Below are 10,354 nucleotides of genomic sequence, written 5' to 3'. Positions count from 1 at the left end.
CGATTTTACTTTTTAAATATTTGGTTTTAACTATTGTCATCCATTTTTTTACATATAACATTTTTAAATTTGCCCCACATCAAAGTTTTCATTTTTATTTTCTTGACACTAAATGCTTGGATTCTCATTTATAATATATTAAAAAGCTATATGAATGTACAAGTATATTATGCGTGGAATGTACAACTGTACAAGTTTTCTATCTTTTAACTTTTGCCCCACATTAAAGTTTTCGATTTTATTTTCTTGACACTAAATTTTTGGGTTTTCATCAAATAACTTTTACCTGGTTACGATTTTACTTTTAAACATTTGGTTTTGACTATTTTTATTCGTCTTTTTATATACATAGCGTTTTTAAATTTGTCTCATATCAAAGTTTTCATTTTTATTTTCTTGACACTGAATTTTTGGATTCTCATGTTTTCATTAAATAATTTACTTGGTTACGATTTTACTTTTTTCATATAGAAAGCATATCCCGCGGCAACGCACGAGTACTATAACTAGTTACTATTAAGAATTAAAACATAATAAACTCAAAGTTATTAACTAAATTTAGATCTGTGTCAAATACCACGATGTTTTAGAAACATATTCAAAAACTCAAAAAGCTTAATAAGTTCAAATGTAAGTAAAATAAAAGGAAATAGAAAATGTAATACTTTAACATTGAAATCATATTATCTCATTTTTTTGTCACATTTTCACCGAATTTCTTTTTCTAAGTAGAAAAATTGCAACGTATAATTATCCGTGTTTAAAAATTGGATGATGTATGGCAGAATCATCTGCTATTGTGTTAGATTCAAAATCATGTTTTTGTATATTCCAGGCTTCCAGCACATTCTTGTAAAACCTATTGCTAAATTAAAAGAAATCTCTATCAAGTGCTAACACCTTCCATTTTTCACTTTATTTAATGCTCTTTACTTTTGAAAAATTGTTACAAGTTTCCCTCCATATTTATATATTCCCTTCTTCATCTAGTCTAAAACTCAATCCTTTACTTATATTCCACGACTTTTCATTCACACATTCATTTCTTTATATTCTCCCAAACAAATATATATAACAGGAAGACGCTAAAGCGTGTTTTCAATCTGATCAGGTATGTTTTTAAGCGTTTTTCGATTTTTTCAGAAAGACAGTTATAGAAACACGATATATTTTAAAAATTTTTGTTTAGTTGATACATTTGAGGAGAAAGAGATGATGTCGTGTGTAGTAGACGCAGAGTATTTGAAGGAGATAGAAAAGGCTCGTCGAGATCTTCGAGCTCTCATCTCCAACAAACATTGTGCTCCTATCATGCTTCGCTTAGCGTAATTACTAGTTATCTTTTCTTTATCTTTCGTTAATCTGTTTACTAGTGTCTGCTTCCCAGTTTAAATGTCCTGTTTGACTTTTTGAAGTCTTTTTTTCCTAAATTTGAGTTCAAATATTTTGAATCTGTGATATGATACTTGATGAAATTTATACGAGAGAAAATACACGTAGACCCCAATTTGTTCATATATGTTGGATCGAGTATTATGTAATACAAGCATAGATATTTAAGGTCAAAGTTGTCAAAGAAAGACTCAAAAAAGTCAAAACATGAGATTTAAATTAGGGATTCATACTTTGTTGCCTCAGATGGCACGATGCAGGGACTTATGATGCAAAGACAAAGACTGGAGGCCCAAATGGATCTATTAGGAATGAGGAAGAGTACAAGCACGCAGCAAATAATGGTTTGAAAATAGCAATTGATCTATGCGGTGAGTAGCAACCATGGTCTCATGTCGTAAATAAAAACGGACCATTGTTAAAAGTGGGACTATCTTAAGTGTTAACACATCAACTTTAATCAGAAATCTTGGTGTCATAACGTTACTTTTACCCATTGGACCCTGCCAGAAATCTTGGTGTTCAAAAAATAAATAAATAAATAAATAAGAGAATCAGAAATAAGATATGCAATGCACCCATCTCTATTCAGTGGTATCTTATTTACCTTGTATAAAGTGTGTTGTTCCTAATACAGCTTTTTTCATTTAATCATTTTCAATAACAGAAGAAGTGAAGGCCAAACATCCAAGAATTACATATGCTGATCTCTATCAGGTGACAACTGGTTCTAAATTCTAACACCGACTCTGGTCTCTTTCAAACATCTTGAGCCTTTTTAAGTTAGCCAGACTTATAAAGAATTCAAATGTTTATGCCTTCAATTTGTTGGTGACCTTTTTTGGACTTTTGGCACTTGAATATGACTGTAACTATAGGGATCTCTCGAACTTCCATCAGAACCGGAAATCATGGGTTGTCTTAACTTACTGCCACTTTTATCATGACTGCGTTTTATATTTCTTAGGAATAAATATGATAATTCTGCTAACAATAATTCCTATCATGATATATTCAGCTTGCTGGAGTTGTTGCAGTTGAGGTGACAGGAGGCCCTACTATTGATTTTGTACCTGGAAGGATGGTAAATAGAAACTTTTGAAAACCAACTTTCTTTAGGTTTCTCTACTATGAACTTATCCTACCAATTTATTTGTCTTCCAGGATTCAAATGTGTCGCCTAATGAAGGACGTCTTCCTGATGCCAAGCAAGGTCAGTCAGTGATAAAATCGATTTTCTTGGATCAGTTATACCTTACGTCCTTCTAACATGCTAGATGCTGCGGACTTGTTAGTAAGATCTGAAAAAATGTCTATAGAAAGTTCACAAATGACATCATAAAGTTACTCATATTTATAAGAACCATTCACAAAATTAGATCATTAATTGTCAGAGTAATCCCCAAATGTGCATTCGACCCCATAACTAGTATCTCATTAAGTACGCCTCTAATAAAACATTAATTGTGTTTTGGATAATTAACTGTATGTCAAAATTCTGAATTTTACTTTTCTGCAGGTCCATCACATCTCAGGGATGTCTTCTATCGGATGGGCTTATCTGACAAGGATATAGTGGCGCTTTCTGGTGGTCACACTTTGGTTAGTTTTCCTAAAGTTCTTCATCAAGATTGACACAGTTTCATATATGATGGAGGTTTATGAAGTAATAAAACTTATTCAATCTTGACTGCAGGGGAAGGCACATCCAGAGAGGTCTGGATTCGATGAAAAACCTTGGACCAGAGAGCCTTTAAAGTTTGACAACTCTTATTTTGTGTAAGATCTTTGATACATATTAGAAAATGTTTAGAATTATAATTAGTATATAAATTAGTTGACAAATCTTTGAAATGAACTAGGGAACTTCTAAAAGGAGATACATATGGACTATTGAAACTTCCAACTGACAAAGCTTTAGTAGAGGACCCAAAGTTTCGCAGCTATGTTGAACTTTATGCAAAGGTAAAAATTTATGAATTTGATTTGGAACTTCAAACAAAATTGATTTTTGCTCTTTTGTGAACATTTTAAGCTTTCTTATTGTGGACAGGATGAAGAGGCTTTCTTTAAAGACTATGCTGAATCACACAAGAAACTTTCAGAGTTGGGCTTTAACCCTCCATGTTCTTTGAAAATAAAGAAGGCTTCATTATTGGCACAAAGTGCTGTTGGCGTCGCTGTTGCTGCTACTGTGGCCATTCTCGGTTACTTATACGAGAGTAAATGCAAATAGATAAATAATTATAAAATAATAATAATAATAATAATAATAATAATAAGGCAACTGATGATGTATGGCAGGAAAGATGATTTGGGAAACACAAACACTTCTGATGATTTGCAATCATAAATAGAAAGTGATACATTGGCATTGCTTATACTATATTATTCTTTATTTAGACTATTGCCTACATATTGTAAAGGCAAATATGAATAAGTTTAGCTCCTGTTGGGTGCAAAAATGCACTCGAAAACATCAGAACTACATCAATCAAACCCCTTCTACTGCAACCGCCACGACACCAGGGAGAACAAGTTTATCTCCTTCCTAATTGATAAAATTAACTTGACTGAATTAATGAATTAAAAGAACTAAAAAGTCAGTAATTTTGGAGTTCCTCAAGCTCTTGGACTAACAGATGATGTGATGTCTTGAAAAACCTTGAGCCTCTTTTCGATCTTCCTCTCTGCAAATTTTCCTCCATCAATCTTCTGAACCAACTTCATCTTCTCTGGTTCAGTGCTAGAACCCAAAACTGCAGCAATGATAGCGTCTTCAAAATCCTTGCTATCAGGCAAAAACTTACTCCAATCACCATCTTTCTCGGGTGAACTGGACTTCCTGCGTGTCTTATTTCCACCTTCCTCGGCCGCCTTACCCTCATCTACGGCTAAAGCATCTGCATTTACAGACCGTGATCTCTTAAGTCCCTCCGCAACGTTTTCACTACCACCTGAACCTTTCACTACATTAGCAGCCACATAAAAAGGCTTAGCGTCGATATTAAGTGAGTTCCCAATTGGACCCATCACAGGTTTCATTGCTACAACATTCGAGTTCACATTCTCATCAGCATAACCATCTTGGGCCTTGGTCAGGTTTGCAGGCGGTAAAGACACATGTTCTTTACAAGGCTGTGGCTGCCAAAGAGCAGAAGAACCCAAAAACGCGTCAAAAAGTTTCCTTTGTTCAACCCTATCACCACTACTTATCATCATCTCAGATTCAAGATCCTTTAACATTTGTTGTGCTCTCTCATACGCCTTTAGATGCGAGTCGACCCCTCGTGGGCCGTCTATGACAGCCGGTTTGACTAGCCTAAGAGTGTCCTTAGCCTCACCAAGCCTCCCTTGTTTCATCAAACAAATACCCAAATTGCACATTTTATTATTATCTGGTGCTATCACTAAAGCCCTCCTGTATGCATCTTCTGCTTCAATGTAGTTGTTTTGTTGCATAAGTGCCCACCCCAAATTACCCTACAAAATATATAAAAATCACAACTTTTTAGTAACAAATTTTAATCCAATTTTGAAATTACCATAAATAATATATAAATCACAGACTTTTAGTAACAAATTTTAATCCAAATCGAGTAATTACCATATAAAAATCCAAATCATAAAATTACCCTAAAAAAATATAAAAATCACAACTTTTTAGTAACACATTATAATCCATATCATGAAATTACCCTAAAAAAAGTGACAACTTTCTAGTAACCCATTTCAATCCAAATCGTGAATTCGATGAACCACGAGTCAAAAATCGTTCTTACCAGTAGTCGAGTTGCTTCCTGTTCAACTGAAACTTGAAACTTTTTCCCTTGAGATCTTGCGGTTTTTGTTCGTTTTCCATTAAAAGCCATCCCTTGTTGAATCAAAAACAATTTGTGCCTCAACAGCCCAATCTGATCATCCAATCTTCCACATCTCTACAAAAATACAATCAAATTTAATTATTTACACAATAAAATTCACACATTACATACTAAAAAAAAGGAGAAAAAAAAAAGTTGTATTTTCAAAATCTAACCTTGTAGAGATCCAAAAGAATATTATCAAGAGACTCTTGGGCCTGATCCGAACATCGTCTTCTTAAAGACTTGATCGCTTCTATGGCTTCTTCGGCCCGATTTTGTTGTTTCATAACAATAGCCATATCTTTCAAAGCACTATCAACTCGATCCCCTGCGTTAATCGCCGCCCAAAACAACGGTATCGCCTTCTCTGGATCCTTCTCTACCAACTATACAAAAAACCCACAAAAATTCAATCCCAAATCATCAAAAAAAAAAAAAAAAAAAGATTTTGTTAAAAGGCCAAAGATTTTATTTTCGATTAAAAAAAAATGAACTTTTTAATTGAAGAAAAATGTTACCTGAACATTCTTGGCTCTGACATAAGGAGAATCACCAACTGGAACTTTATGGGTCACATGAAAAGATTCGGCCCGATTGATATTAGAATTAAACGATTCAGACCGGGCCGCGTTTAGATTAAACGACTCAGATCGAGTCCTCAAAACCCCAGTACCCAGTGGTTTAGCCGGAGACGATGGTGCAGATTTTGTGGGTCTAAACCCTGGAGGAGCATTCCACATATCTTGCATCATTTTCTTGATTAATAAGTGTTTTCAATTTAAAAGATAAGAAATATATATTATATGTATATATATAATCTTCAGAACAAACAGAGCGATAAAAATGGCAGAGAAAGAGAGATTTTGGGGATATTGAAGAAGAGAGTGGGGGTAAATGGTGGTGGATTTTAGTGGGTTTTTGAATTATAGAACCGTTGTGGTGTTACCGTTAAGTCACTAGCCGTTGGATGTTTGATTTGGAACTTGACGATTTGGATCCCTGATTTTTCGTCTAACTCCATGTTTTGCCCTTTTTGGGTTGTTATTTTAAGAAATAGTCCTTACCAAATACCATCTTTTGATACTCTTGATAACTGTATAATTGTAATTTTGTGTTATTATGCGAGTAGTGGTTACAATGTGATGCTTAAAAAGAAAAGCAAAAGTAAGCTACTTGTTAGTTTACATTATTCTTTTCTCAAAAAAGAAATTTCACTTCTACAAATAAGATGTATTACCAATTTATACCTTAAGTTGTCTGTTTTGGTTTGCCGTTGAAATTTTCAAAGTGAAGACGACTGTATTGAATAACTTCCACTGCTTGAGAAAGAAAAAATAAATATCGGGAATATATTTTTTAACATACTTTTGAGTAAGTATATATATATTCTTCAAGAATAATAGAACTGGTTATATGATGTGTCATGTTTTTATATTGGAAATTTGACCGTTACTATTCATGACTATTTTGAAATATGACCGTTTAAATATTAGTCTACTCATGATTGACGAATTATACCGTTATTTAATAATTATGTGTATTTAAACGTGACTGTAAACAAAAATGACAAACTTGTAAACAAAAGATTCACAATTGATTCATATGTATTAATTAAGGAAATACACATAACAATGTTTTATTGATTACTTTCTTTTTTGAAAAGTGTATTTTGTTAGAAATTTAAGCAGATTTTTCTATTTTAAATACCTAATGGTGAAAAAACCTCTAATAATCAGCCTTAAGACACGACAATATTTATCTAACATTATGACATAAATTCAAGATTATTTAAGTGAGTATTAGTTCTTCAAAGATTAATGAAATTAATTATATAATGAGTGATGTTTTAATATTGGAAATTTGTCTGCTAAAGTCTTATAAGAAGTGTGAATTATCTTTGAAATATCGAGAGGTCTCTCATAAATTATTTTAACTGCTTTACGCTAGAAAATCCTCTCGTAGAATAGATACTTAATTTAAACTCTTCAATGAAAAACCTATTTTAACCAGAAATATAGAAAATTAAATAAATAAATCATCCAAACTAATGGAAATCAAGTAATCTAGTCACCTCAAATTTGATTGTTAACTAATTACGATTATTTTGAGATATAACCATTGACCTATAATAAGTGTACTCAAAATTTGATGGTTAGGGAACATGAAGTAGAGCAACAAAGGTGCAAATCTATGGCCTCATACCGCTGCCAAGATGAAGATAGAGCGTTGTGCGTTTCTTTTTCTTTTTTTGAGAAATGCTAGGCTGACAAACAAATTACAAAAAAAATTGTACAAACAAATCTTCAACCAATCAAATCAAGTTATAAATTCTCTCTCTTTTTTCTCTTTCTTTGTTAATTGGTTCACACCACATGCCACGTGTGTTTATAATCATTTGTTTGTAGATCTAGCATTCCTCTTTTTTTTTTAGTATAGTTATTTACAAAACAAACCCTATAATATTATATGCATACATATTTAGTTAGTTCTTTTTATATGTTAGAATATAATTATGAATAAAGTAAGTTTGGTTTTTAAAATATACTTATTTTAAATATTTAATTTAATTTAATTAATAAGTTTAGTGTAATAGTATGTTTTAATTAAAAAAAAGTTGTTTAGTTTAATTTAAAAAGAATAAATATAAAATAAAAATGGTTGGGAGAGTTAGTTGGAAGAGTTGAAAGATTAAATTGAGTTACAAGGATTTTATTGGTTAATTTTGAGAGGATTGATAAATTTAACCCCTCCCACTCCTTGTGCTCTTGACTAATTATATCGCTATTAACTATTAACAATTTGGTCGTTAAATAATTAATTCAAGAAATACGAGTAAATATATGTATTTTGAAAGGGATTGTATCTGTATTTTAAAAGTTAAAAGATTAATGATGTAAATAATTTATTTATTTTTTTGACAACAAAGAAAGTGTAAATAAGTGAGAGAGATATATTAGTCATTTCGTATATTCTTGGGTCTATATATATATATATATAACAAGGTCTTAAATTCAATCATAAACAAACATGGACCCTTGGATGAGTTTCAATTATTATTTATAATCATTAGATCAAATATAACTATTTTATCTTTATTAAATGATAATATTAATACTTTTACTTTATATGTTTTGTCAAAATATACCCTTCTTAAAATATACCATAAATAATAACATAACAATAATAATATAAATAGATATAGATTATTCGGACTCTCGTTTACAATTGTGATATTATAATATATACTAGCTTATCATTTTGTATCATAGGTATTTAGGTGACGAACATACAAAATATGTATCCAAAAGTACAATTACTTACATTTTTATAAATGTTCACGGTAAAAATAAATAACCACAGAACCGTTATCATGCTAAAACTGGAAATCCTAAAATAGGTGATTAACACCCACGCTAAAATGTTTTTACATAGGACAAAAACGTAAAAGTGTTAATCAAATAGATAGTAATTATACATCTTACTCGTACTTCTTTTACTATATGATAATACGAATGTCTAACTATTATTATTGAACTTATACTAATAAGTAATAATAGCAAAACATAATTAAGAAAAAAAACTAAAGTAACACGTGTTTTTCAAAATCAAATTTAAATTGCAATAAATGATAATGATCAAGTTAAAAAGAGAAAGAAAATAAAAATAATGAGTGTTATTCTATAAAATTGATATATGATTAGATCTTCAAAAATATGTTTTTTGTGTTTTTTTTTAACACATGTGTAAGTCTCGCCGGAGATGGTCACCGTCGCCGGATGATCATGGTAGTGGTCGGAGATGATGGTGGTGGTGGTTGGAATTGGAGGAGATGGAAAAAAATCAATAGGCTTTTTTTGGACTCAAAATAAACTAAATTAATAAACTGGACTATAAAAGTTCTCAAAATATTAAGAAAACTGGACTCATTTTTTGGACTTTTTTTGGACTTATTTGAAAAGTTCTCAAAGGTTGGGTAAAGTTATTTTGAGAACCTTTTTTTTTTGCGAGAACCTTTGAGAACTTTTCAAATCAAGCCCAACCGATGATTGTTCCTTACATCAAAATTGTTTTTTATTTGTTTTCTGAATAACTTATGTGTAATTTTGAAGTTTATAGTTTTCTTTTACAAACATGTGATCAAGACAATTTAACTCAAATTTCCACTCACATTCACAATCCGAGCTAAACCATTTTTCATTATATAAATATAATTTATAATTATTTTTACCAAATTAAGAATAACTACTTTACTTTAAATAAATAATTACTTTTATAATAATCTTATAAATAAAAACATAACAATAAGAAAACACACAATTAAAACACTAAGAAAATATATATTTCTAAGGTTATTCGGTTTTTAATAAAGTCTATGTAAAAATGTCTGTAAAAGAAAACTAAAAAAACACATGTTTTTATAGTTTATAGTTTTTTGAATAAATATGCATACATGTGCACGAATATTGCTATGATTATATGTAACTTACAATGTGTAAGTCAACTTACACATGATTTTCCGGTGGGCCCATCGCCGGAAAATCTTAGTGTTTTTACAAAAAAGTCTTGTATATCGTAGTAGATGATGATGGTGGTGTGTAAGTTACAAAAAGCACATGTCCTAATTGGTCCTAAAATAAGAGGTGGTCCTAAAATAACCCACCCATATATATACATATATATATATATTATTCAACCACCAGTTAGGTTGTGACATGTTTTTCTGACAATCTTAGATGTTTGGGAGGCTAGTTCATCACAAATGACTTGCCTACTTCATTTATTTATAATTTTATATTGCTCGATCCAACAAACTGATCATTGATAATGGTAGTCTTATGGTCACTGTTGTATTCAAGGTTTTAAGGTTGTTATAACGCCACTATAATGTTTAAAGGTGCTATGTCGTTACTTTATTTGTCGTGTATGGTAGATTTAAAAGTTGTAGTCAATAAAGGTTAAATAAAGGACTTAACAGGTCTAGGGCCATGGATAATAGATAGAACATATATTTAACCTAATGGTGTTGTGTTTATTTAACCAAATTCGGTTTTGGATCCAATACAAATATCCTATAAAACAAAAGATAAATTGATTTA

At 31.0% G+C, this 10,354-nt stretch overlaps 2 protein-coding genes across 2 annotated transcripts; one reads left to right on the top strand and one right to left on the bottom strand.

The window, feature by feature from the left end:
• Positions 1-1,081: 1,081 nt before the first annotated feature.
• Positions 1,082-3,775, top strand: LOC122611228 (L-ascorbate peroxidase 3-like). The gene is made up of 10 exons (XM_043784215.1): positions 1,082-1,111; positions 1,190-1,325; positions 1,639-1,763; positions 2,060-2,109; positions 2,411-2,476; positions 2,557-2,605; positions 2,912-2,994; positions 3,089-3,171; positions 3,255-3,357; positions 3,446-3,775. The coding sequence occupies exons 2-10, from the start codon at positions 1,213-1,215 to the stop codon at positions 3,626-3,628; spliced, it is 855 nt and encodes a 284-aa protein (XP_043640150.1). The 5' UTR covers positions 1,082-1,111; positions 1,190-1,212; the 3' UTR covers positions 3,629-3,775.
• LOC122611227 (protein POLLENLESS 3-LIKE 2) lies at positions 3,706-6,053 on the bottom strand. Its single transcript, XM_043784214.1, has 4 exons — positions 5,777-6,053; positions 5,432-5,644; positions 5,175-5,330; positions 3,706-4,875 (listed from the first exon to the last, which is right to left on the bottom strand). The coding sequence occupies exons 1-4, from the start codon at positions 6,008-6,010 to the stop codon at positions 4,015-4,017; spliced, it is 1,464 nt and encodes a 487-aa protein (XP_043640149.1). The 5' UTR covers positions 6,011-6,053; the 3' UTR covers positions 3,706-4,014.
• Between the last annotated feature and the right edge of the window lie 4,301 nt (positions 6,054-10,354).

Source organism: Erigeron canadensis, chromosome 8 (assembly GCF_010389155.1).
Source record: "Erigeron canadensis isolate Cc75 chromosome 8, C_canadensis_v1, whole genome shotgun sequence".
Taxonomy (NCBI): domain Eukaryota; kingdom Viridiplantae; phylum Streptophyta; class Magnoliopsida; order Asterales; family Asteraceae; genus Erigeron; species Erigeron canadensis.
Note: the sequence above shows the minus strand (reverse complement) of the source record. Positions and strands in the feature narration are given on the sequence as shown.

What these genes read in the sequence shown, in the direction of transcription:
- LOC122611228 (XM_043784215.1), top strand. Translation starts at nt 1,213, where the DNA reads ATGATGTCGTGTGTAGTAGACGCAGAGTATTTGAAGGAGATAGAAAAG. An exon ending in AATAGCAATTGATCTATGCG is followed by an intron (nt 1,764 to 2,059) that starts GTGAGTAGCAAC and finishes TTTCAATAACAG; the next exon opens with AAGAAGTGAAGGCCAAACAT. An exon ending in ATGTTGAACTTTATGCAAAG is followed by an intron (nt 3,358 to 3,445) that starts GTAAAAATTTAT and finishes TATTGTGGACAG; the next exon opens with GATGAAGAGGCTTTCTTTAA.
- LOC122611227 (XM_043784214.1), bottom strand. Translation starts at nt 6,010, where the DNA reads ATGATGCAAGATATGTGGAATGCTCCTCCAGGGTTTAGACCCACAAAA. An exon ending in TCAGAGCCAAGAATGTTCAG is followed by an intron (nt 5,645 to 5,776) that starts GTAACATTTTTC and finishes TTTTTTGTATAG; the next exon opens with TTGGTAGAGAAGGATCCAGA. An exon ending in AGGAAGCAACTCGACTACTG is followed by an intron (nt 4,876 to 5,174) that starts GTAAGAACGATT and finishes TATATTTTGTAG; the next exon opens with GGTAATTTGGGGTGGGCACT.